The sequence below is a fragment of the Lagopus muta genome, chromosome 1 (assembly GCF_023343835.1).
Source record: "Lagopus muta isolate bLagMut1 chromosome 1, bLagMut1 primary, whole genome shotgun sequence".
NCBI classification, from domain to species: domain Eukaryota; kingdom Metazoa; phylum Chordata; class Aves; order Galliformes; family Phasianidae; genus Lagopus; species Lagopus muta.
The window spans coordinates 22,795,867-22,823,643 of record NC_064433.1 but is presented as its reverse complement, the minus strand read 5'-3'; the positions used below and the strand labels follow the sequence as shown (position 1 = coordinate 22,823,643).

The 27,777-nt window shown below is 43.4% G+C and overlaps 2 protein-coding genes across 2 annotated transcripts in view; one reads left to right on the top strand and one right to left on the bottom strand.

Moving 5' to 3' along the window:
• Positions 1–8,563: 8,563 nt before the first annotated feature.
• On the top strand, positions 8,564–26,983 carry WNT16 (Wnt family member 16). The gene is made up of 4 exons (XM_048959119.1): positions 8,564–9,037; positions 9,123–9,364; positions 11,022–11,308; positions 18,323–26,983. The coding sequence occupies exons 1-4, from the start codon at positions 8,949–8,951 to the stop codon at positions 18,785–18,787; spliced, it is 1,083 nt and encodes a 360-aa protein (XP_048815076.1). The 5' UTR covers positions 8,564–8,948; the 3' UTR covers positions 18,788–26,983.
• The window catches only part of FAM3C (FAM3 metabolism regulating signaling molecule C), a 28,459-nt gene continuing 27,631 nt past the window's right edge, over positions 26,950–27,777 (bottom strand). Inside the window, exon 10 of the mRNA XM_048959156.1 lies at positions 26,950–27,563. Coding sequence (XP_048815113.1) covers positions 27,474–27,563 — 90 coding nt within the window. The 3' untranslated portion in view covers positions 26,950–27,473. The remainder of the gene's footprint in view (positions 27,564–27,777) is intronic.

The window sequence follows — 27,777 nt, the reverse complement described above, 5'->3', positions numbered from 1 at the left end:
AACCAGACCTGCAAATACGTTCCTCATAACTCTGAATATATTTGATTAAATTAACCCTTCATATTTAGATATCCCAACTGAACTAGATTTCAGTATTGCCAGTTTCTGTAATTTTGCAGGTCATCTTTTATGGTAAAAACATCTGAAAAATATATTTTTTTTATCCTTTAAATTCAGTTTATGTTTTTATTTTAGTTTTTTTTTTTTTCAGTATATTTTTTCCCTCTCAGTTTCTACATTTGCCAGGAAAAAATTAATAAAGACATTACTGTCACTGCCAATGACAGCATTTTCAATCTCAAATATGAAAATAAAAATGATGCTTCTGTACTCGAAAACCAAATAATGGCATAATGGTTTTGACAGCTACAATAAAACAAAACATAAACTTCTCTTTCATATACATTTGCACCTGAATCACACACTCAAGCTTCCTATACATAAATGAAAGCTTTTAATTATACATTCATTTAGTTGTACTTCAAAACACAGACTGAGTCACTCTGCATTTTTGCTACAGAATTAGCTATATTTTTGGCTGGCATGTGATGATATCCCGGGCAGCCTGATGGTAGATATAGAAGTGCATATATCTTTGCTCTTTACACCAGTGTAAGTCAAAAATGTGTAAAAAGCACTGGAAAACTCAAGATGATGTAAAGACTTTGAGGACACCTTCTAGAGCTCATTATTTTCCTCCTTTTTTTGCTAGCTGGCCCATGTCATCTTTATATTTGTCCGTGAACAAATGGACCCTCTTGCTACCCTTGCAGATGAAACTGTGCAGACTGCATCAGCTAAAGAAGGTCTATGCTCTATTGAACCATGGATAACAGGAAATCTGACATTAGGGAGAAATTCTCAGTGATTATACATAGCTTACCTTCAAACTTCATCATTCAAAAATAGTTCCAGTTTGCTTCTGTAGATGCAACCATAGATATAAAAAAAATATAACAACTGTGCTCTCAAGCACCAAAGTGAAAGCACAGCTGGGGAAGGTTGATGAGGGACTAAATTCTACTGCGACTGCTAAGGATAAAGTAGATTAATATTTACACAAAGTGTAAGTTAAAGGGCTTGATGGTCTTGCCTATTGTCTTTCACTAGCTAAAAAGAAGGCAGTTCTGAACCATGAGATAACTGAATTTTTTTAGTATTAATAAGAGTTGAAAGCATTTGCTGTGAGCATATTGAAACTATAAAAATATGTCTAATTTCTAGACAGAAGTCATTAACTTGCTGTTGAAGTTGTAAATAAATTGTACATTTAAGAGGGAAACTCAATACTGTGTGCAGTATTAAAAACAGATCTTTATGACACCGCAGCACTTCATCTTACAGCTGTGTTTGTGAGTTCCTTTATGCTTCATCTGGGGAATCTTTTCTATACCACAGCAACTGCAGGGGATGAGAGTTCCCAGCCCTCTGGCTGAAGCCCAGTCTCTGCAGATGGGAGAGCGAGGGCAGGGGTTGCCAGGGGCCAGAACTGACCCTCACACGGCTAGAGCTGAGGCTCCTCTGTCAGGTCATTTGGTGTTTGTGGGGTCCTGGGATCACCTGCACCCTACAGGGCAACACGGGGACACCTTCCTGGCATTTGCCTCTGCCGGGGAGCACATTCCCCAAAGTCCTGAATGGGGCTGGGTGGCAAGCACCTTGCTCTGCTTTTCAAGATGACTCCCAAGGCATGTTGCAGCTCTTCAACCACTCAGTGTCTCAAAAGGTGAGATTTAAAGTTTTCAAATAATTATTAACACAATCAGGAAGTACCAGAGGAAAAGGGGTAAAGGCACAAAACATCCCCAAAGAACCCAACCTATTCCCTTTTATCCCCGCCAGCCATTTTGAAGGTCTATGTCTGTGCTATTACAAGGTTGCTGAGATGTCAGACCTCAACTCTTTGATAACTTGCCAGTTCAGGAAAGTTCAATAAGCCGAGGGCAGCCTAAACCCTGTAGACTTGGGCATTCTGCCTGTGGCTACACACAGCTTAAACCACAACCGCCGTGCCCTATGCAACAGTGTATAAATACCACATCAGCGGTGATAGAATAAGCATGAGGTTTCCAAAGCTGAAAGATGCTCTGTGACAATGGTGCTAAAGGTTTAAGGGGGTTCAAATATTCCTGTGCACTTCCTGGAAACAAAACAAAACAAAAAAAGCGAGACAGAGTGGATTGCTGACAAGATGAAGTAAAGAGGTGGCTCGGGAAACAGTTAACGTGACATGTTTTGGAGGAGGACACAGAATGCACAGAGATGTTATATTACCATGATACAATACCTCAGGATGCTCTGCTCACGTTTCATAAAACAGTTGTGTGCCTGAAGAGCATGTACCATGTGATGTCTGGAAAAAGATGTGAGGAACATAAAGAAGAACAGATGAAAAAAAGGATTGCACAGCCCAGGGTCTGACACAAGGGTTCCCAGAAATGTCCACAGGAAGAGAAAATGTAACTGGGAAGCGGCACAGTAGAGATGCTCAAGATCCTGAAAGTCATGGGTATGTGCATATGTTTCAGGGTGAGAATGATGAAATAGAAAGTTCAAAACTCAGAAAATTGTGTCTCTTGGGCATACACACAAAACAAGTTTTGTTTTGTTTTGTTTTCACAAGTTAGATTTTCCAAGGTATCATTGAAGCTAGAGATTTAGTAAAGTTTGGAGGAAGAGCTTATGTTTCTACAGACAGTGAAAACATTCAGACTTTCCATAGCTAAATCAAGGAAAAAACTAGGAAGTGACTTAAAACCTGCTTCTTTGAGGTGACCTGTAACTATCCAATAATAAAATGAACCTTTATGAAGGGATAGATTACCTTCTTATTGAGAAGCTTCTGGCACATTCGTTTTTAACAACTGCTATGTTCACCCTTGGTGAGAGAGACATTTTTATGTGGGCCTTGGGTTACATAGACCACAGCTGTATGATTTTTTTTTTTTAATCCATCAAAAAGTGGTAAGTGGCAACAAGCCCAGGATTATTGATGGACTACAGGAGAAGTGCTGAGGCAGACAAGATTAAATTAATCATAGAATCACAGAATCACCAGGGTTGGAAAAGAGCTACAAGATCATCCAGTCCAACCACCCATGTATCCCCAACAGTTCTCACTGAACCACGTCCTTCAACACAACGTCTAAATGTTTCTTGAACACCTCCAGGGTCAGTGACTCCACAACCTCCCTGAGCAGCACATTCCAGTGCCTGACCACTCTTTTGGAGAAGAAATATTTCCTAATGTCCTGCTTGAGTCTCCCCCAGTGCAACTTGAGGGCATTCCTTCTAGTCCAATCTCTAGTTACATGCAGTGAAACAGGCAAGATCACTGAAACTGGGACAAAGGGTGGGTAGCAAATTATTTGAATCCCATGCTTGGGATGTTTTAACTGTTTTCATGTAACTTAGAAAACTGTGAACTGGAAATGTGATGTTGTTTGTTCTTTCCTCCTTACCACCACCACACTGTAGCTAGCAAGTGATGACAAGCATTCTGTGGTTGTCAGCACAACGCTGTTCCCTTCTGCTTCTTCTTAAGTTTCCTCTTTCTGAAACCGGCCTCATAGGTAAATTCACACCCAGAGTGCAAGGAGGCTGATTACTCTACCCAATGCTTGTGATTTAGGTGCACATCATTACCTAGATGAATGAGGATATAATAGATTGAGCGTCTGCTTTACATTGTAAGAGCTACAAAGTGGATAATTTCAATTCAATCATTATATTCTCTCAAAGGATAAGTGACTCATTAGACACAGAACTAGCAATGAAGAGCTGAGGTCCCAGCTGTGGTTTTGATGATGATGTACTGTTTGACACCTACAAGTCAAATATCTCTCTGAATCTCAGTTCTTTCATTGCAGAATGGCAATAGTTCTGTGTATGCCACTCACATGGCAAAAAACTAACACTATGAAAATGTTTTGTGGAAAGTGTTAATGCAGAATAGCAGCTGGGGTACATACAAATGCTCTGGACAGCATCGCTTCCAAGGAGCAGTACCTTTACCTGCTCTGTACCTAACATACAGTATCACTCACACAAGCGTGCACACATACAGGACATCTTATCTGTCCACTCAGAAACCCACAGCAGACTTTCACATACAGTAACAGAGTAGTTGTGCTACACCCTAGGAAGAGTCTGACACTGAATTAAAACTGCGTAAGGACCACCTCTCCCTTCTAATATCACTCAGGTTCTTTCATAGAGTGGAGCTGTGTCCACCATAAACTCTGAGAGGTTCTGCAACACTAACCAGGAGCAATCCTCCAATCTCACACACTTCATGTTAAAAATAATAATAATAATAATGAAGTATCATGAAAAACTTGAGGCAAATTTTCTCGATTCTCACACCTCCCAGAGTATTTCCCATTCTCGAGACAAGATAAACTGATAAGTGGAATAAAGGTGCACTGCTATTAACTATGATGTTATGACTAATTTTGGTTTTCAGTAGTAAGTGGGATGTGGGTGGAGTCAGAATTAAAACCTGTGGTCGTTTTCTTTTTTTTTTTTTTTTGCATCTTTCACACCCCTCTTAGTAATGCTTTGAAGCTTTATCAGCATTCCCTTGACACATTTTGCTTGATACAGGCATGCCAAAAAATATCTCTGTGGAGTAACTCTAGACATTGCCAACATTTAGACTGCCTATGTCAGAGAACAGAATTTGCCAGCAGCACTTCAGGCTAGACCAGGCTCTGAGCGCCCTGATCAAGCTGTAGGTGTCCCTGTTCATTGCAGGGGCATTGGACTAGATGACCCTTAAGGGTCCCTTCCAACTCAAAGGATTCTATAAGAATCTGGATCTGCTCCCAGAATGCAAGCAGATCTCAACTTCTCACGTGCATGCTGGAAAGAACCATCTGGACTCCAAAGCCAGCCTGAGCCTCCCCTGCCCCAGGCCCAGCCCTCTGGCAGTGCATCACCAGCAGCAGCAGTAGATTGCCAGAAGAGCTGCCCTGCAACTGCTTCAGCAATGGGCATTGAAGTTATTGGCTCCAGCAGACTTCCTTGCAGATCTCATGAACATTAATAGGGAATAGAAAGGATGTTGAGAGGTCTGCTTTCTCCTTGCCTTTTCAGTCCTTCTGCTTCGTTCCCTGGGCATAAGCAGCACAGCCAGGAGTGGCTGGTGCTCCAGAGCACCTTGTGCAGGAAGAGCATTCCCTCCATCACAGACAGTGACGAGAATGTAGAGAGACTATGAACAGGGGTCTGACAGAGAGGTCAGGTACTTCAATTGCTGTTTTGGGCACCTGCAAACTCAGTGTGTTGGATCTACAGTAGCCACAGATGCAAATACTTTCATGCTACATATGCTAAAAAAGAAAGAAAGAAAGAGTGAAAGTGAGAATAATTTTAAACCTCTGGACAGAGAAGATCTCGGGGGGCTCTGAATGGGAGAAGGATATCTCTCTCTGCCCTTCTGCTGCCAGCGTGGCATTACTGAAGGCCTAAAACTTGTCTGCTGAGGCATCACCTCACAGATATTGCACTGGGGGTGTTGGGAGCCCTGTCCTGAGGTGTCAGGTCTCCCTGCACACTTCTGCTTCCTCCTACAGCCAAGGAGGAAGAGGATGAAGGCAGGGACAAGGGCAAGGGGAGGCTGGGATGGGCCAGGCCTATCAGGTTTTACAGGGGCCCAGTGTGCAGATCTGTGTGTTGGGATCTGAGCACACTGGTGCCATCAGGGTACAGTCCTGCAATGAATGATTCACTGGCAGGTGATTTCACAGCTATTTAAAACCACCAGCTCAACAGTCCTTTTGGTCCCTTCCAACTGAGGACACTCAAAGCTGAGTAGCACTGCATCCTTCACCCTGGTTCTACTGGTACACCATACTTGGAAACAGTCTGGGAGTTTTCCTCAGATGAGCCTGTTGCTGCCAACAGACTTGGACTCTGAGTACAACACCTCGTGCTGGAATGGTTCCAGCTCCTTCAGTGCCTGATCTCAGCACCTTCCAGGCTCCTGGTGCTGGCAGATGCCATCATGGTGGACTAGAGGTGGACTGAAAGCACATTTGATGAGTGAGAAGACTGTAATTTGTACCACCGCACACAATTAATTTCATACCCGAAGGAATGATCTAATCTAGAGAATGTGGGAGATACTTCTGTTTGGAAGGTGGGATTTGTGCTCAGTTCATAAAGATAAGGGGATGCTGTCCCCACTGGGCAGTAGGGCCATGTGTGTGGGAGGGATAATGCAGAATGCCAGGTGGTGCTGATATTCAGGTGCCTCTGCCTGGGCATCACAAGTGCCGGAATAAGGAGAATTACTTGAACTAAATGATTTCCAAACAACTTCCAAAAGTGGTGACTTGTATAGGGAAACTTGGGAGTGTTTAACTTTAGAGGTTCTTGTGCCTAGTGAACGGGACAGCAGGCCTTGGTTCTACTGACAACAGTATCCATTAACTGCATTAAGAGATATTTAGTCCATCTTCCAGGTATATTATCTACTGAGTGATCCACTTATGTATACAGATTCCATACAGTGGAGTACTTTTCTTTAACTAATGAAGAATAAAATGAAATAAAAAATAATTACATATCTGCAACCAACTCTGTCAAGATGATATTAATCATAATTAAATAGCACATTTATAAATGCCAAGTCAGGAAACACCACTCCACCGGGACACTTTTCCTTCTTTTTTCTTCTTGATTTTTCTTGAACAACAGTTTATTGTCTTCTTTTTAAAATAGAAAACTGTGGGCATTTTAGTATGAATAGGCAAAGAAAGCCCCACCTTGGACAATGAATTTTAAATAAGCAATCAACCAGATTTATCTTCCTTCATTGATATCAATTTTTGATGACTCATGCTCAGTACCTGACCTCTCTGTCAGACCCCTGTCCATAGTCTCTCTACATTCTCGTCACTGTCTATGATGGAGGGAATGCTCTTCCTGCACAAGGTGCTCTGGAGCACCAGCCACTCCTGGCTGTGCTGCTTATGCCCAGGGAACAAAGCAGAGAGATGATGCAAATGGCAGAAAGGAAAGTGAGGAAAGGAGCAGGGAAGAGGACGGGGTTCTGGTGGGTGACCAGAAAGGAGGTAGCCAGAAAGGAGGTGCAGGGCTGTAGGCAGAGGGGCAGTGGTTGGAAACAGGAAGAGAGGCAGACGGAGGGCTGGGACAAACAAACACAGTAATCCAAACTTCTTTAAATCAGATGTTCATGGAAAAACTTGTCCTGCTTCCAATCCTACACAGAATGAACTAAAAGATATCCAGAGGTCCCTCACAATATATACTCTTTAGTATCAGCCCTTCAAATTGCAGTTTCACTCTACACCAGTGTATATGATCAAAACATTTTCTTAACTACCTAATGGCTCCGATAGCATAGAATGTAGGCAAAATCAGATCCCAGCTCAGGGGATCCCAGAAGAGAATTTTTAAGTTATCCTGGATAAGGTCTTACAAATAAGTTTGGAATTTTTCAAATCAATGCTTTTTTAATTAAAATTTTATGTAAATTGTTACTAGAACATAAGATTCTGCAGCTTCTAGACAAAATCTCAAACATAGGAATTTAAAATCAAAGGCTCCAGACTAATTAAAGAGAGAGAGAGAATGCAAGAGAAGAACCCAGTTAAAACAACAGGCAGGAAAAAAGTAAACAGAGTAGCTGATTAATGCAACAAGTAGATTAAGAAGGGAATGAGAAACACAGCATTGCCAGGTCAGGGCTTTGAATTACTTCAATAGGTGGAGCGAGGAAGCAGCAGTGAGGGTAACAGTAGTTCCCTGACACAGCCCATGCAGTTCGGCTGGCTCAGGCCTTTCCCTGTGTCCCAGCATGGTCCTGTGTCCCTTCCCTCACTCTGAACAAAGTTCCTCTGCAACCGCAAGCAGATGTTCACCAGGCTGGAATTCAGAGCAGAGAAATGAGCTGCAATGGAAGCTTTGAATGACTTGTTGGGTCATGTGGAATCTGCCCAGCACCGGTGGTGCCATGGAGACCCTTTAAGAGTAGGCAAATGAAGTAGGAAGGAGACAGTTTTATGGCTCTGATTGTACCCTAGCCAATGCTCTTGAAATATCTCAGTATATCCACTGGTAAACAGGCAGGGTGAACACCACATTCGTGCAATTATTTCTCTACATGCTGTGCTCTTAAAAACTATCTGTCGAGATGATTTATTTTGCTCTTTGCTTAGCGCTATTGTCAGTCAGCAGGAGCTATGTCACTTTTACAGCTGTGTCATACCAGAGCCTGCCCGGAGCTGCCCTGTTACCTGGGCTGTGTGCAGTGTGCATACACTGGAGTAAATCAGACCTGGAAGCCCTGGGTGCTGGTGATGCTCTGCATCATGCATCGGGCTGCCAGCATGGGCTGAGGGTGCCTTTCTGTCCAAGACTTTGCACAAGTGATTAACAAATACTAAATTAATAGTTGATAAGGCTTAGAATGAAGTTAACAGGACTGGACAAATGAGAAGTGATGCTGGCTCCACGGCCAGTTATCTAGCACTACGAAAGCACAGGGAAATTTAAATAAAACGTGTGGGAAAAATTCTCACTTACGACCAGCCCTCCTTACGCCTCTTTTCTGTGCACGAAGTCGCTGCGGCCCAATGCCTGCAGCACATCCCGCGGCGCCTGCACTTCCCCAGCATCCCCCCAGGAGCTTCAGTCCCGGAGGAAGAGAAGGACAGCGCCGAGGGGCGGGCGGCGGTGCGGAGTGGTGCGGATCGGTGCGCAGTTCCCCGCTCCCCGCCCCGGCCCGCCCCGCTCCCCGGGCGGCCAATGCGCGGCCGGGGGAGGCAGAGCCGGGAGCGGCCCGGGGGAAAGCATCAAGCCCAACTTTCTCACCTTGAAGGGAATAAAGCTCTCCCGATGCTTCCCCACCCGTCGCCCTCCTCGCCGGCCCGGGCTGTCCCCGCGGAGGACGGAGCCGAGTAGGGGCTCGATGCGCGGCCATGGGGCGCGGGGCCGCCCTCGGTCGGAGCCTCCTGCGGGCGGCGATGCTGCTCGCCCTCTGCCCCGGCGCCGCGGGCGGCACATGGATGTGAGTAGCCGGGCGCGGGGATGCGGGGATCGGGGCAGCGCGGCGCGGGTCCGCCGGTCCCGGCGCTGACGGGGCTGTTCCGCAGGTGGCTGGGCATCGCGGCCGCCGGCGGGCCGGAGAAGCCGGGCTGCGCCAGCCCTCCGCTGAGCCCCGGGCAGCAGGAGCTGTGCAGGCAGAAGCCGGAGCTGGTGCCCGCCATCCGGGAGGGAGCGCGTCTCGGCCTCCAGGAGTGCCGCAGCCAGTTCCGACACGAGCGCTGGGACTGCCGCCCGCCGCCCTCCGCCCCGCGCCGCCCGCCCGCCGCCTTCGGGCAGCAGCTGAACAGCGGTGAGTGTCGCCCCGGGAGCTGCCCGCGTTGTCTGGCTGAGCTGCTGCTGCTGCTACCTGTTGTCATCCTCTGCTTCACGCTCCCGGGGATGACGGCACCTTGAAGTAGATCTAAACTGTGTTGAAATGTTATTCTTAGGCTGAGGTTGCTGTGCCCTTACTTGTGTCGCGATTGCTAAATGGGTGACACACGGTTTCAAAAAGGTGCTTGCTTGCAGGTAGAAATCTGCTCACACCCCAAACCGAACAGGAATTACTTTAAAACGTAGCACATGCACTCGGTCAGAGGTAGCGCTCAGCACAGCCAGAGCAGTGCTGCTCCCACTGCATGAACTGATGATGGAACTGCTGAGATTAGCACACAAACAGGGAGTTTGCGTTTGTATGGAATGGCAGTCCAAGGGCTTTACTCCTACAGGTTCCTTTTGAGGCCTGCTTGCTGATTTCACACAGCCACCGACGTGAGCTCCATTAAGTATTGCAGCACTTCGTCCCAGTTTTGTGCAATCGTCACTTTATACTACAGGAGTGGGGGAAAAAGAATCATAAAATAAGCAATAAAAAGAGATGCATGACCCAAAATGGGGAGGGGAGCAAGATTTTCACTCTTCTCTGTGCAGCCTGGTTGCACTCCTTGTTTGTCCTTCTGGCCAATGGGAAGAGCTGTCACTAAAGCCCCACAGCTGTGTGACTGCTGAGCCAGTGTTGTGTTCCAGGGAAAGGTTTTGTGATGGAACTGGCACCAGAGACTGACATGGAAAGGAAAAAGGAGCAAGAACATTCCAGTTGATGAGCAGGAGTACTGAGAGTGGGAATAGCAGGGTGTTTTTACAAGTGGAAATTAGCACAAGGAAATGTTATCTGCCGTTAGGTGCTGGGGATTGACTTTAGGTTTGCTTAGAGAGTGTGTGGTGCTGTGTGCCACATTGTGCCAGGATCACTGGAGAGGCCCAAGCAAGTGCGTCCATGATTCTTTGGGTACAGCAGATATAGCAGGAGCAGATAAGGGCTTTGTGAGCTGCTGTCCTTGCCATGGCCAGGTTACCCTTGGAGGAGCATTTGGCCAACATATTCTTGTGCCATCCCAACTACTGCCTGGTTTAAGAATCAGGGGGCCATATGTTTTGTGTGTTATGGAAACTTCAGTGTTTGCTCATTTGAAAATGAAGTACATTTCGGCTTCGTACCAAATTACCCCGGGATCTTGACATCTTGAAGTTCATCCTCCAAGATCTGAACTGACTTCTTCATCCAATTGATACAAATAGTGAAAATCAGAGTGGGCGAAGAGTCAGGGTGGTTAAGCTGGGTGAGGATTTTTTGTTGTGCTTTGTTTTGATTAAAGCTTAATTGGCTCAAAAGTTTCATTGACCAATAAAGTTCCCAACCAGATTTAGAAAGCAGTTACCAAGAATCCAGCAGCCAGAAACAGCAGAATTAATAGCGTAGCCACGTGAATAGGCACTGAAGTCTTTTTCTGGATGTGAATATTGACGGCTTCTTTAAACAAGTTAACTCTGGAGACCAAGGTGTGACAACTTTAACTTCAGAACTGTTCCCTTTTAATAATGCTCTGGCTTGTAAAATCGGTTCCCTCAGCTCCGCCAGCATGCAGAGCTAGGGAGCCATGAGCTAACAGCCCTGCATTGCCTTGCAGGCACGAAGGAGTCCGCGTTTGTGTATGCAGTGACGGCAGCAGGGCTGGTGCATGCCGTGACCCGCTCCTGCAGCGCAGGAAACGTGTCTGAGTGCTCCTGTGACACCAAGCTGCAGGGCGGGGGCTCAGCCAGCGAGGGCTGGCACTGGGGCGGCTGCTCCGACGACATCCACTATGGGATGTCCTTCAGCAGGAGCTTCCTGGATGCGCCCATCAGGAATGCGTCAGGAAAAAGTGGCAACGGACTGCTGGCGATGAACCTGCACAACAACGAGGCTGGGAGGCAGGTACGTGTTGCTGCTGAGCATGGAAGCCATGGTTAGCTTCGTTCTGTTCGCAAAGGGCATCAGTCAAGTGAGGCTGGTCCTTGACTGCAGGTACAAGTGGCAAGAACTGGGCTGACACCTCCAAAGTCAACACTTACAAACCCAGAATCAAGTTGTTCTTAACTAAGTAAATGTTATGGGTTCAAATAAAATTCACAAAATACACATTGATTCTGGAGTGCTGATCAAAGTGCTCACAAATAGGTAATTGATACTCTATTGCATAGCAAAGTTTAACTAGTCTCATTATCAGAATACTACTTGAAGATTTTTTTCCCTTATTATCTGTAATATTCTGTTATTGCTTGGGTTTTTAATTCTTTTTAATGATAAATGAACAGACTCACTGGAGACCATCACTCATTTGGGATCCACAGTCTGGGGTCCTTATCTGTGGGCAATAATCTAGGATCAATGAGGAAAAGGAGATTTAACCTTTTCTTTTGAAAGATGGGTTGGAAATGACAGTCCTACTGTGAAGCAGCCAAAGCAAAGAGAGAAGGTTGGCTTCAAATAGATCTTCTCCCAAGAGTATTCAAAGCCCTGGTAACAAAGTGTTCCTGCCCTCATACAGTGTATGAGTATGGAACACTGGTTCCTCTGTGCTGGTCTGCAGAGAACCCCAATAAATGAGGCAGAAATAGCCAGTACAGGTGATGTGAGTCCAAAATCAGGTGGCTGAGGTTTACATCTGCAATGACAGAGCATTCTGGTTCTTGCTCTAAAATTAGTTTCCCTGCTTTACATGGGAGTTGTTGACTTCATAAGCGTTTGATGGCTCTCTCTGGCCCCATAATTCTTTAAATCTATTCTGCTCAGTGGCACTGCTGTAACTGAAGAAAAGAAATGGTAACTCTCTGGTTTTGGACAACATATTGTTCACACTTGCTGGCCGACATTGTAACTCTGAAATTTCAGAAAAAGCATGGCTGGGTTTTATAGAAAATAACTTTCCTATCAGATATGGTTTGGGAATAGCCACAGTAAGCCAACATCTCAAAAAAGAACCAAGGTGGTACCACTGCAAGCTGTTTTAAAGTAAACTTACTTTTATATGTTATGAGGTAATATATTTTATTTAATTAAGTTATATTGTAGGAAAAATAGCAAATCTTTGAGAGACGTACACCCTTTTTAGGTCTGAAGACCTCCTATCAAAACAGACTAAGAGATTTGGAATTGTTCAGCATGGAAAAGAGAAGGCTTTGGAGAGACCTTGTAGCAGCTTTCCAGCACCTGAAGGGAGCCTACAGGAAAGATGGGGAGATACTCAATACCAAGGAGTGTAGTGATGGGAGAAAGGGGAATGGCTTTAAACTAAAGGAGAGGCAATTTAGATTACATATTAGGAGGAAATTCTTTACTCAGAGGGTGGTGAGGCCCTGGCACAGTCTGCCCAGAGCAGCTGTGGATGCCCCATCCCTGGAGGCACTGAAGGCCAGGTTGGATGAGATCCTGGGCAGCCTGAGCTGGTGGGTGGCAGCCTGCCTATGGCACGTGGTTGGACTGGGTGGGCTTTAAGGCCCTTCCAACTCAAACCATTCTCCAATTCTATGAAATAAACTTGAAAACGAAGAAGATGCTGAGAATGGTTACTTTAAGTTCAATTAGATGCTGGGCAGCTAAATCATCTCCAAGGAATGGTGGTTGGTGTTGTGTAGTGGGGGATATTAACAAAAGGGGAAGAGATAAGTGGTTATTCATTAGAGAAAGAGCAAAAAGTTATTAGTCACATTTGTAGAGAGAAATAATTAAGAGAGGAGGTAATAATCTCCAGAAAATAATCTCTCTTTAAATCTCTTTATCTCTCACGTTATTTAGTGTGTAATGCAGATATAGATTTTTATTTTAATGGTCATATTTGTCATTAGGAAGAGAACAACAATCCACAGTGACATTTTGGTTCACTCCTGCCAACCTGCATTTCATGTACACTGAGACTTCTGTTGTATCTCCCATTGCAGAGAATTAGGAAAAGAACTGAATTCATGGAGATCAGTAAAACAAGACTGTGAAAGAGTGACATTTTCTTAGATCAGTGTGACAGTGGAGATGTTGGAAACAAAGTGCAAGACACTTGATGAACTCTGGAAGAAAAGAGATGTTATTTCTGAGTTTAGCTGGCAGTGACACAGAATGTTTCCTTGAAGCCCCGTTCTCTCTTCTATTCTTACTTAGCTCAGCAGCAGCAGCGATTTGCTGTCCTCTTGCCTTCAGTGGCAGCATCTATTCTTCCTGCACCACCCTTGTACTCAGAGCTCACTCATGCCCACGCTGGGTTACAGCTGCTTACTGCAGGTGGGCCAGCCCTGCTGTTTGGGGTCATGTTAGCTTTAAAGAGAGAACGCTGCCCTCTCCCTAAACTAGAAAAGAAGCTTCTCTTTTGAAGCTAATGTCTTTTAAGTTGGATCAGCTCATCTACAGTGACCTGTCAGTGTCCATCAGGTCCTGAAGACATAGTAGGGTTTCAGACTTCTCTAAATTGTGGTGCATATGATGCATGTGATCATTTTTTTCAAGCTAACTTCACTTAAAAGAAAAACCCATCATCCACTGCAAGCCTGAAGATCCTTAGCTTTGATGGTTTTCTAGCAATGGTCTATTTACTGTTTGTTATCTTGGATGAAAATATGCAGAGTATTCAGTTAGCTTCCGTGCATAAATATTTTGTAACTTAATAGCAAGCTGTAGGCTGAAGTAAATATTTTGACCATCATCCAGGATGAAAGAGAACATTTATTGTTGGTCCTTGGGATCTTTAATAGTGATATTAACTGAAGTGAAGTTTAGCAGAACTCTTCATTTTTCTAATTTCAAAATCCTTGACTAGATGTTGGAAAATGTTGACCTTCATGTTTTGGGGCTTACAGGAAGGATGTTTTGCAATACATTTTGGTACCTTATGACCTTTTGTAATAAATACTGTCATGTTCCTGGTTGTGTGTCTTGCAAGAGCAATCTTCCAGGGACAATACTGTTTGTTTGGAGTAACTCATGGAAATGGTATGCTGGGAATTCTCTTGTTCCTTTCCCATTCCCATTCTATATCTCTACATTTCATAGTTAAGTCCAAGGTATATCAATTCTGAAAGAATAATGATAATTTGACTGAGTTGTGCTTTGTTTATAGTACTAACCTGAACCTCAAAAAGTCCATATTTCATTCCCTATTCTGCTATAAGATAATTATTCTTCATCTTTTGGCATTGTAATGTTCAGTGTACTTAGATACGCATATGTGAGCTGCTTTATAAAAATTATAGGTACTTCTGTAGTAATATTTTTCCACTGATGGAAGAATTCCTGTTCAATTACACACCAGTGAAGTGTGTTGACCCGGAGGACTCATCTTCTCACATACAAGTAGGTTAGCTCCTCAGAGGGTTAATTTTTATTGGTACTTGAGGATTGATAGCAATCTGCAACTGCTCTTGACTGTTGTACCTCCATTAGGATATGTGCTCATCTTCATGAGTACTTCTCATCTGTTTGTGCCTTAAATTAAGATATTTGATTGCAGTTGCTGGTTTTCACCACAGGGCAGGTGGTCACAGTCCCAGCCTCACAGCTGAGAATAGGGACTGCAAACAGAGGGCTTGACCTGGAGTTATTCAGCAGTGATTGGCAGTAAGGGGTACACAGACTACATACAATTCCACTGACACTCAGCTGCAGCCATATCTCTGCTTTCTGCCCATCTGCCTGTTACAACCACACTTTCCTTCCCCATGTCACTCCCTCTCTTAATTACATCAGATCAGTGAAAGGAAGTCACCTAAAAATAGCCTTCTTTTAGGTTATTTTTTAACACAGATCAGTGTTGATCACTGTGCCCAGTTTAACACTTTAACTCTTCTGCCAGCACCAACACAACTTAGGGTCAGCAAAAGGCAAGCGTGTGGGCTTGTGGTTGAATATGACCATCACAGACCTGTCTTGGTTCAACGCTGGTCATTTCTCACAAGCAAAAAGCCTTCTTGGTTTCATGACCAACCTAAGGAAACCAAAAAACTGTCCCAGCCCGTACTGGTGGACACGTGTCCACTGTGTTTGTGTGATCAGCAGTGTGCATCCTAACATCTGTATGAAGTTTTGCTATTTAGGGAGACTTCTGTCCCAGTATTTCATGAGTAACTGAAAATATTCCCCATGTCAACCTAGAGGTGTGACACCAAGCACCGACTGGGGAGTGAAGCTGGAAATTATGCTTCTTTGGGCTCTACAGTGTGTTGTAGCCACCTCCCCACAGAAAGCTGTGTCAGCTCTGTAGGCACTGGATTAGATTTTTTTCCAGGAAAAAAAGCAAAAGAAGATTCCCAGTCTCTAAATTTTGCCAGATGTTCAACTTTTGGAGTTTGTTAATGGAGTTCACATGACAGCCTGAGGTCCAGGCTTGTGTTTTGTAATCAGACAAAGCAAGATGTCAGCTCCCAGTGCTGTCAGCAGAGTTGGCCCAAAATGTGTTGGCGTCCAACCAGAAAACCTGCCCATTCTAGCAGCTGGGAAGCAGTAACCTGGGGTCAAGCACAACTGTGATGACACCGTCGATCATTTGAAAGCAGATTGCATGAAAACTTTATGGAAGAAGCCAAAGCCATGCTGAACAAGAACACAGATGTTTGTGATTGCAGTGTATATTCTCAATGACTCCACACAGATGTATATTGGTAGCATTCACATTGATCTGATGTTTCATATACAGCTAATGTATGCTGTTTTTTCATACTTTGACATTAACCTGTGACTCCAATATCATTTTCCACTCCTGTTTAGAATCATTTTCCACTCCTGTTTTCACTAATTTATCCTCAGAGAAAGACTCTTGAGTGTCACTGCTGGGCTACATGGAACTGCTGCCCACATGGAGCTCACTCTCCATTAACACCCAGCAGACATGTTCAGGACTTCCCCAGACAACATCTGAATCATTCTCCCATATCCAGGTTTTACTGTGTCTTGTCATAGCAGACTTGGAAGTATATTTTTTTTTATTCAAACCAAACCCTGTGTTTTCCTTCCGTTGTTTCTTCCCTAGTTAGCACCTTGTCATGCTGCAGTGAAGACTAACACTGCATCCGTAACTACAAGGCTTACAGCACAGTGTGGTTTCAAACTACTTCAGCACTTCAGTTACTTGCTGTGGTGCAAACAAATGATCATTTGAAATTGGAAAATACTGTTAAATCCCTTCTGTTTGTAAATTGCCTATAATATTTATGTATCAGTATCAAGGCTCCCAGCCTCTGCTCTCACCACGGGATCTGGACTTGAGAACAGGCACAAATTAAACTTATTTCCCCTAGGAAAACTAAGGGTGTTAGATGGGCTTGTTTTCTCTTTTTTCTTTCTAAGATATTTTGAGGAAAACATAGATTGTCAGTGGTTTCTATCTGTGGGTGCTGTGAAGGAGCTGAAGATTTCAGGTGAGCTTTAATAAACAGCATGAAGATATATATTTTTTTTATCTTTCCTCCTCTTTAATGTTTCCTCCATAGAAAAATATTTTGAATCTGTATTGGCTTTGCTGTTTTAAGTTTTAAGAAAAACTAAAATTCTCTCTTTCCATTACGTTTTCTAACTACCTTTATTCTGGAAAAGAAATGTGAGACAGAAGGTCAATAAAAAGGAATAGTGTAGCATGGCTTTACATGCTATTAACCACCAACCCATGTGAGCCCACAGATGGCTACAAAGAATACAAAAAAATGAAAAGGTAAAATGAAGCACAAATTATAATACCTTATCCTTCTGCTATATCTTATATGTGATTATTTTTTTCCTTATTTTTATCCTAACTGTAATGTGTCACAAGACTAACTGTATAATTTAATACCATGACTATTAGCTGTTCTAGAAGGAAGTGCTATTCTGGTTGTCTGCTAATTGTTGTCTGCTGGTTGTCTGAATTACAGTCCCAGATAAAGGAAGTTATTGGTTGTTTACAGTTTCAAGTTCTTGCTTGCTTTCATATAAAATGTGCCAAAATTCTTGCATATTGCAAAAGCTAAACACAGGCTGCAGATTTCCACTGTTGGTTGGATAGCTGTTGTGCAGCCTACTGCTTGCATCCATCTGAGCATAGATGTGTGCACATTTAAGGGCACTGGAAACAGTGGAAATCCATTGTAGTATATGTATGCCTACATTTCAAGATCAGGGTTTATCACTGTAAGAAACACCTCAGATTTACAACAGAAGATTGAGCTGAAGGTCTCTCTGCAGAGCCCCAGTGTCTCTTTCCAGGGCTTTTCCCTGCAACTCAGGGATGTGAGTACCCACTTACTGTGCTCCAGGGCACTCCAGCAATCTGTGGGTTCAGCTGCTGGGCCACACTGGTCACACAGACCCTCATAAAGCACCTCAAGCCATTCCTGTCACTGGTCACAGACTGCGTTGTGACTGGTGATCTGGATGGTCACCAGCCTCAAGGCATCCTTAGAAGATGTCACAGATGCTAGTTCTTTTTCATCTCAGGAATGGTGCTGTTAGCTATTCTTTTGCTGCTTCCCCTCCTGCTGTTCCCCACAAGGGCCATTTGCTCTTCAGAAAGAAAAGCTGCTGAGAAATACAAAGTTCTAATATTGGCATTTTGATACTACTTAGTTATTGCCATTGCAAGGTGCATATATAGGCCATTTCTGGAGATCTTTAGAGCACCAGCATGGGCTGCCCAGAGGCTGTGCAGTTTCCTCTTCAGAGATCTTCAATGGCCACTTGGATGTGGACCTGGGCACGCTGCTCTGGGCATCCCTGCTGGAGCAGAGGTTGTGCCAGGTCTCTCTGCCAACCTCAATCATTCTGCCACTGGGTTGCTGGAAGTCTGGAGGTAGAAACATGGTTCATAAAATGCACCTTCCTGTGGTCTGGCTGGCGGTAGCAGTATTAAATACTTAGAGATGTCTGGGTTACTGGTATCGGGCCGTATTCCCAATGAATGAAAGACTACATCCAAATGTCTTCTCCCTTTGCTTTCAGGCTGTAGCAAAGCTGATGTCAGTGGACTGCCGTTGTCACGGTGTTTCTGGGTCATGCGCTGTGAAAACTTGCTGGAAAACCATGTCCTCCTTTGAAAAGATTGGCCGGTTTTTAAAGGATAAGTATGAAAACAGCATACAGATATCAGACAAGCTGAAAAGAAAGTTACGCAGGAAAGAGAAGAGCCAGAGAAAAATACCAATCCAGAAAGAAGACCTGCTGTACGTGAACAAATCGCCCAATTACTGCGTCGAAGATCAGAAACTGGGCATCCCTGGGACTCAGGGCAGGGAATGCAATCGCACGTCGGATGGACCCGATGGCTGCAACCTGCTGTGCTGCGGGCGCGGGTACAACACGCACGTGGTCAGGCACGTGGAGAGGTGTGAGTGCAAGTTTATCTGGTGCTGCTACGTGCGCTGCCGGCGGTGCGAGACCATGACTGATGTACACACCTGCAAGTAGGGCTCAGCACAGAAACAGCCAAACCGCCCCACAGCGGGCTGTGCGCCATGCAGACAGCAGTTACTGGAACAGGGACTATGGGGGATTCACCTCTAGGGCATCGCCAAACAGGGCATACTCCAAACAGTTGGTGTATGAAAGTCACGAGTGGAGAGCAGCCTGCACAGGGACAGCCACAGCAACAGACTCCCAGTGGCACATTTGAGCCATCTCCATTTTAGAGTTAAAATCTCTTTGGCACTTGAATAGCCACAACATCTTGAAGATCAATGTGATCGGCAGGTACTGTGCAGAGAACCCACGACCTTATCAGCCAGAGGATGAAGGGCTAAGAGGCTTGTAAGACACATCAGATGGATCTGCTGTATGATTCATTTCTACCAGTCTTACAAAAAAAAAAAAAATACAGGAGTGCTGTATGTTCTGCTCATCCTGAAGCGTTTCCTTTGTGACCTTTTGAAAAGCTCTCTGTGTGATGTGCAGAAGAGCTCCTGGTACCCAGAAACGTGTGTGCCTATGGAGAGGTGGGATAGGAGAGGACGGCCCATTGGCCTGGAGCAAACTGTGCCCACAGCTCGGGTGGGTTGGAGCACAGTTCAGTGAATGTGGTGAGCATGGCGTGCCAAACAGCAACCTCAGGGTCTTGTACAAGTTGTCTTTCAAATGCACAAAGGCCAGGTCTGAGGAGGGACAGAAATACAGCTTGGTATTTGAGGGAAGTGCAGTCCCTCACTGGTATCTCCTCAGCACCCAAGAGCACAATTTGCAATCAACCCATCATCGCCCCAGTGTTGGACTGTGTGTGTCAACCTGCCATCTTCAGCCATCCTGCTGGGGCTCACCAGCATTTTCACAGCCATGTGAGACTCAGCCCAAATAAATCTGTCATAAAATGAGAGAATTTTAATACTTCAATCACATTCTCTTACAGGAGCTACAAAAAGAACTTTTCATTAGTATCCCAAGTCAGTTCAGTGCACAATATCACTGAAGGATTGGCTCACACCACTAAAATATTTCAACTGTTATCAATAATGTTTTCCCCCCTCCATGTGTTAGTTTAATCCTATTTTACATCTGAAAAAGGTTGTTTATTTTTATGCAGTGGTACAATTCCTGGGTTTAAAAAAGCATCACGGGAAAGGATTTCTGTTGTTTAAATGTGCAAAGACCTATTTTTGATAAGATGAGAAAGTTTATATTTTGTAAATATTTAAATTATGCAAGTTATGTAAGAGGTTTCCAAAACGAATGTGCTAAGATTGCAGCCTTTGGCATTTGCTGATGTTTGTTACTATTGCAGCAGCCTGTAACTGATTTTTATTTGCATGTGCAGGGGAAACTTATTCAGAGGATTACTGAGATGTTCTTCTTTTTTACAATCAGGTCAGTTATAACTGACCTGACACAGTGGTGACACTGGTGACACAGAGACGAGAAGCACTTATTTGGCTGTTCTAAACGACCATTAATTACTATCCTGTAGAGTTTTTCTGTTCTTTTCAACCCATTTTGCATACAGTGAAATTGGGCTCCAGTGATAAGTGGCGGGACTCCCACTGACAACAGGAGGACTGCTGAGGGGCTGCAGTCCCTTAACTCATTCCACAAGGGCAGGCAGTTGTTAGAAATATATCTGCTGAGACACTTTGGTTGAGGCTTTCAAAGCTGTCATTTATTTTCTCGTGAAAGACAGTGACCAGGTTCCCCATCACTGTCTATTGGATGTGTAGGTCAGGAGGAAGGAAACAAAACCTGTGTTGTGTTACGTTGTTGCCTTGTGTAGAGTATCAGGAAGAGAAGTCCTTTATGTACCGGTTCTTCGGGGACTGACCTCCACTTTCGGCCAATCTCACTGCATTGACCTAGCTAAATAATGAGGAGCAAATAGTGCAGGGCTCCTGGACACAAGGTCAGCTTCAGGGATTTGCCAAGGAGAAAAGATCTCAAAGGGCTGTTTCTGTGAATTGGAGCAGGAGGGGCATGCACATCAGCATCTCACTGAGGAGTGGGGCAGTTGTGAGAGGGCCAACGCATTCAGGGTGTCAGTGCCTGCTTGGGTAGCTCCTATTCGAGGCTGCAGAGCAGTCACCTAGATCTAAAAGGCAAAATAAAAATGTTTTTTTGTTGATAAATGTTATTAATAAAAGTTTTTTTTTCTGGCTGAAAGGGGAAAGAGTTTATTTTTTCAAAGCATGACAAAAGACAAAAGAGATGTAGGGACATGGTTTACAAAACAACAGCATGGTTTGTGAAAGCTGGGATGGCTGAACAAATGTCGTATGAGGGAGCTGAAGCTTTGCTACAACCCATCCTTTCTCTTTAAGTCACTGGGTGCGTTTGCCCATCTGAGCAAGAGGATTTGAGTGGGAGAAAGGCCTTATCTCCGAGCCCCTTGTGCAATGAGCAGCAGTTTGTGAAAAGTAGCAAACCTGTGAAAAATGCCACGGGTTTACTTTTTGAAGAGTCCTCTTTGTGAAATGAAAAACTAAGAGCTGCTGTGAGAATAGAAATGCCCGTGGACTGGCTGTGTTCTCAGAGCAGAGTAGTAGTGCTGGCTGAAGCACGGGGCATGCGCTGGAGGCTGAGGAATACCATCTTTTCATACCACTGAAGCAGACCATGCCAAAGGAGGCACTCTGTCTCAGCCTGTAACATACTGTAGACATCACCTGTCTGCCTACCCAAGAAGTCTTGGCTTTCCAGTCGGGTCTATGCAAAACCTCTGGGCAGGTGCTGCTGAGTGCAGAGCTCACGGACAGGCAAAGCCCACAGCAGTCAGTTGCATGAAGTTACTTTCCCTAAACTGCTCTTGCAGTTTGCGTTTCAGGAAATCAAATATGCTTTTTTTCCCTTTACAAATGACAAATGTGAACTCCACATTAAATGAATGCTAGAGCTAACTAATGCAAAAGCACTGATGGATACAAAGTATTAATGCTGAAATACACTACCTTAAGAAATTAACACTGTGCCAGGGTCTGCTGTCATACTGAATTGACAGCTGTGTAATTCCATGGATGGTCCTGTAAAGTAATGAATGGCTATCACAGCAGAGAATGAAATGTTCTCTGGTCACTGTGTCAGCACTGGGGCTGGAGGTGCACTGCAGGCAGGAGCACGAGGCTGCAGTTCATTTTGAGCCTCTGGAGCACAGTGACTGGTGATGTCCAGCACAGGCAAGAAGTGGAGTCCATGGCTGGGTGCAGAGCAGGTGGATGGCACCTCACTTGGGCAGCAAAGAGGTGCAACAAAGTCAGGACTGCTAAGGCTGTCACACATATGGAGTTTAGATTAATTCAACGGAATAAAGAACCAAATTTTCATTAACAAAAAGGGCCAAAAGCCTTCTGAAATGCTCTGCTGTTGGTGAGCTTGCAAACGAGCTGAAACATCACAGCCTTGCTCAAGGTTTGGCCGTGGCATTTTCCCATCAGTCCTGCTATTTTTATGACTATTCAGCGTAGTTTTAAATGAACTCCATGCTTTCCTTGTTAATTCTTCAAGAATCATCAAATTCTCATTTCTTATTCCGATATTTTTAAATATCAAGCTCTACACACATCAGGTTGCCCCAGTTAAAACACTGAAAATTCTGACTGGGAAGATTTCTACAGGTATTATCCACAAAAACCTAAAAGCGTGCATTTGAATGTGGAAAAGAATGAGACACACTTCACGAGCATTTCTTTCTAGAGCAAAAGCCTGCCAACACACTAGAGGTTAAAAAGAGAACTCACTATTATTTACATAGACGATCATTTATTGTCTGTGCTGAAAGGAGCACCGTGCCTCATGTCAGCAGCAGAAAACCAGCTGACAGCTAAGTCAGCATCCCAGTCTTTTGCAGTCTAATCTGCTCCATAATCTAAGAAATTAAATCGATGTTACCATATCTCAACACGTCCAAAACAGTATTTTGATGTTAAACGCACAGTTTCTATAGGATGTATATATCATCTGGGATAACACCAACAGTTTTATCTCAGCTGGCTCTGGGGCATCAGGCTGGGGTTACACGGCATGGTCCGCACTGCTAGCCCTGCCCTGACCCCTGGGTCAGTTCAGTTCAGTGATATGGGTCACAGAAACACCACAAACAAGAGCTCTGGCTGCATTTGTAGCCTCAAACCGAGCAGTAACACACTGGTAAGGGCTTAGGGAGGTGACCAGGAGTGGTAAGTCCTTGAGCTGACTTTGCTGCCAATTTCCATAATCACAACACTAAGGATCTGATCCAAGCATCTTGCTTTGTAGCGTTAGAGGAACAGAGCTAACTAGCTGCTTCGGGCTATCCCTAGGGATCAGAAATTTAATGAAGAGGATGCAGTGATTTGTGTGCATTATTACACAATCTGGCTGGACTAGTACTCTCTACTGATACCTACTCCTCTCCATATATATGCAAGTCAGCCCTGAAATAAAGTTTTATTTTCTACACACCTCAAAGAATAATAAACAGACTATTTCATTTACTAACATACCACAAAAATTAGCACAGTGTTTAGTTTTCTGCATTGTGTCACATGTATATTAAGTGCTTTCAGTAACATTTGAGAGTGCATACATCAAAGCCATAAAAGACACTATCCACCCAGTTTTCCAGTTGGAAAGGATGAGTCAGGATACTTGGGAAAATGAAGCAGTGTTGATAAAGACAATGTTAAGATACTCAAGGCCAAGTAAGATAATTAGCCAGAAGTGATCAGTGAAGCATCATAGAAATAGTCAGGCTGTATTCCATGGAAAACAGTACTCCCTTCCACCACTATCCAAGCTCAAAGAGGAGACCTCCCCTCAGTTGGGAGTGCTTTTCTCACATCAACAGGGCTGCATCCAATGCCCTACAAAAGGAACAGACCATTCTGTGGGAACAGGCTATTGCAATGGCGATTTTAAAAGGATAAACACATTTCCTAGTGAGGAAATGACAGGGTCAGGAAGTAAGTAAAAATACAACTAAGTACCTCTGAGGCCAGTGATCAATTTTTAATTGACATAAAAAATAATCATTAATTTTCAGCAAAGATTTGGATTGTACATTATCACACTTATCCTAGATTGATACTTAAGGATTGGAAGGGACTCCTGAGGAACACAGGCCCATGAAGGACACATCAGATCTTGGCTGAAAGGATAAAAGAGAATAAAAGGAGCAGAGATGAGAAACTACAGTTGGTTTTAAGCCAGCCTGAGGCTGCCTTATCTGTGAGGCCACAGATAGGACAATCAGAAACGTAATGAAATATCTCAAGTAAAGCACAGTCCTTCTTTCTCTGCTCCATCATTTATTTATGTTTTTATTTTTGCCTGTGCAGACAAGAAACTCTTCTTTCACAGAGGCTGCTGCAGGAAATGGCTAAACCCAGGTGCTGGATCCTTTTGGTATACGGCCCTGGAGGCAAGAAGCAGCATCCCTCACATGCCCAGTACAGCATCAGAAACAAGGTATCAGGTCCAGGACACAACCACCTGTAATGACCTGAAAGCTGGAAAAGCTTCCCAGCAGCTTCTAGCCTGTGTTCCACTCCAGCCAGTTTATGGAGGGGTATGGCCCTTCCATCTGTGCACAGAAAACCCTGTCAATATATCCAGCACTAACACTTTATTTCTCCTTATGATTTACCACTTGGCTTCTAAACTGCAGATAATCCAAACAGTTTAGGAACTATTATGAACACAAGTGTTTTCCAGTCTCATCAACATCTGAGGGAACTAAAAGCCACATTAATGTCTATAAAACAAAACACGCCAAGCAACAGAAAGCTTTTTCTGAACCAGCACTTGAGCAAGTAAGGCTGTCAAAGCCTCTCCTCTTTCAAGAAGAAAAATACGTTCGATGCTAGGAGAGATGCAGATGGCATTCCAAGGCAGACATCTTCAGCTTCTTTAAGACTCATACACGTAAAGAGGACTAGCACAGCAGTTGAGAGCTGTGGCTGACAATGAAGCAGTTTCCAGGTGGCTCAGATCCCAGCTGAGTGCTCCTTGGGGAGAACAGCCACAACCTTCTTGTGTCCTGCCCCTTTACTCACACATACATTTGTTGAGGCAGACACGCTCCCCATCTTCACCTTTCCCTCCTTTGCTCCCCTGTCCTCAAGGCACTGCAGATGTTCTCATCCTTTCATGTAGGAAGTGACGTATCCTGGAGCTTTCTCATACAGGTACTTTTGCATGAAGCTCCTTGAACAAAACAGCAAGTTGATACCACAAGATGTAGGAGAAACCACACAAAGTTCTTCTTCATCACTTACTTGAAACATGCATTATTACCAAAGTCTTGTTTACTGAAAGCATCAGAAAGCTTACTGCAACAGAAGGAAATGGTGCAACTAGCCCACTCAAGGTAGAGAATGAGATGGCATGACTGTATCTTGTGGCAAGTCAAAAAAAGACCATGGGATCCTTGCTGTTTTTTCTCATTTTTCATGGCCAAAATGAGCTTATTTGTATAACTGAAATATTAAAGGATGCAGCTGCGAGGATGAGTTAGAGAATGAGGGAAAAGGAGGCAGATTTCACAAGAACTAAATGATTTAAAAACAATTATTAAACCACTTATTGCTTTAAAAGCAGTAGTTAAATATTTTGTGGTAGACCCAGCTTTAACAGGTTAAATATTCATAATATGCATGCTTGCTTCTGATGGCCAGGAAAAAAGAAGGCACAAATCTAAAGACAAAAGCTAGAACTAAAGCCAGGCTTCCTTTATGTCCTCCATTACATTTTCTAGAAGACAATCGTGCAAGGAAACAATAAAGGCTTCCTAGATGCACCCCCCCACCCAGCCTTCACCAAACCCACTTCCACCTTCAAGCCTCTGCTAAGTATCTTCAAATTCTTCTGTTATTACTTTGGATAGCAGCATAACCAATACCAGCTTACTTACAAATAAAAATTTATTCATGTGAAAATTCCAGGACTTTGCAATTAGTTTTCCACAGTAACCTGATGTTATTAAATAAAATTTATTTATTTTAATGGGTAGAAATCAGGTGTTTTATTTCATTCGATGTAAAAGATACATATGATTTTGACACATCCTCCTAAACAAGAGAATCTGAAAGATTTAACAAAAAACAATTTCACCACATAAGGTGCTTTTATTGCTGCTCTACATTAAACTTGAGGGAAAGCCACATTATTTAACAAGCTACTTAAACGTACAGAACAGCTCAGAGTCCAGTCTTACTCTGACATCACAGGTTATTTGACTTGCAAAGCAATGCCCAATATTGCTTGACTTTTTTTTAGTGCACACTATTGAGTTCATCTCAGAAGACATACCAACAATAGGAACGTTTGAGTGCTACTTACACTGTGGGTCCCTGAAAAATCCTTTGTTGCTTTATTCCCATGGTACCAGATGGAAGTTTCTGAAGATTAAACCAGAACTCATGATGTAAAACTCCAAGAGATTACAATCAATTCCGTAACATGCCCCATTTTTTGTATACCAACAATTCAATTTATAACAGACTTAGTTGCAGTGAAAGTTCAAGCTGGCCCTACCTAAAAATGAAGCTATGTTTTCCGATAGCTCTGGCATGAGCTGAAGAATAAGGCCACTTCAACTTGGTCCTTTTTTTTTTTTGCATGGAAAAAAAATGAAGATGCATCGTCACTGAAGTTTGAATATCACAGATTGCATAACCAAAGATGCAACGCTTTCTCTAACATCTCTGTAAGCACAAGTGACCCCACATTAGATGTAACACAAGCAGTAAAGATACATAATACTGTAGCCTGGACAACTCTCACTAGAAGGGAGACTGCCTTCTGCTGGCTTCTTTGCGATGGAAAATTTATTTCTAGGCTTACAGCTACAGCAGGAAGGAATCCCATTAAACAGATTTACTATGTGACTAGCTAGCAGGGCTGAACAGGTAGACTCAGTGGTTAAGCAGCAGTACAAAAATTGTTACAAAAATAATGAACAAGTCACTTGAACAAGTACTGTTTTTTAACGTGCCCAGTCTCTTCTACAAAGAAAGTACTATTTTCAAACTGATCAACAATCCTTCCAAACTGCTTTTAAGTACCACATACGCTATTTATGCATTTACCCTTGCTCTTCCCCTAGTAAAAATAACTTATTTGTGCTTTTCATGGTATATCTGTATTTCTCTACCATGTTTTCTTCCTTTGCAGATTATTCAGTTTTGGTGGGAGACTACAAAATTTTTTTTTTTTAGCACTTGGTATTAGAATAACCAATTACCTTCAATAAAAAGTGATGCTGCCATTAAAAAGGCAGAGGATAAAAAAAAATTAAAGCTCTTTATTAACTTATCTCTAAAATCTATATTTTCCACAAAGGTTACATTCTCACAGCAATGTTAGAACACAGTACAACACTTGTCTGGATCTGTTTATTATTGGCATATGCAATTTATTAGCCAGTTGGTCTACAAGATACTCACCATAGGCAAACTAAATACTGTGCTTTTAAGAAATCTGTTTAGAAATTATTTGATGTTCCTTTTACTTTGAACATATTTACAAAAAGGATTTTATGTGTGTTAGCAATAAATAATCCCAATATTCAAGATGTCAGTGCTCATGCACACACCGACAGGATGGCTGCATGCTTTAAAAATATTATTTACAATACAGTCTCCTTCATAGCCCTCTCCCTAATAACAGCAGAAAGTGCATTTTCTTCCTTTCCTTTTCTGTAGGTTTAGTCTTGCTTCTGAGGGATACAACCTTCCATCTCAACAACTTCTGGCCAGCCTTCATATTTGTTTGTGTCCTTGTTGTTCTTTATATGCTGCAAATAGAAAATATTGACTGTTAATATGAAGTCTTCTACCATGTTGCTTTAAGTCACAGCTTGCAAAGGCACTTGTAAAGACAAGACGACATCAGTAGTAGCCTCTTGTGCTTTTCTAATTATCATCAAATATAACAAACCCTCAGTACAGCAAATTGTTCAGGTAAATGCATGCTAAAAGCAAGTGAGCCATAATACAGAAAACATTTTT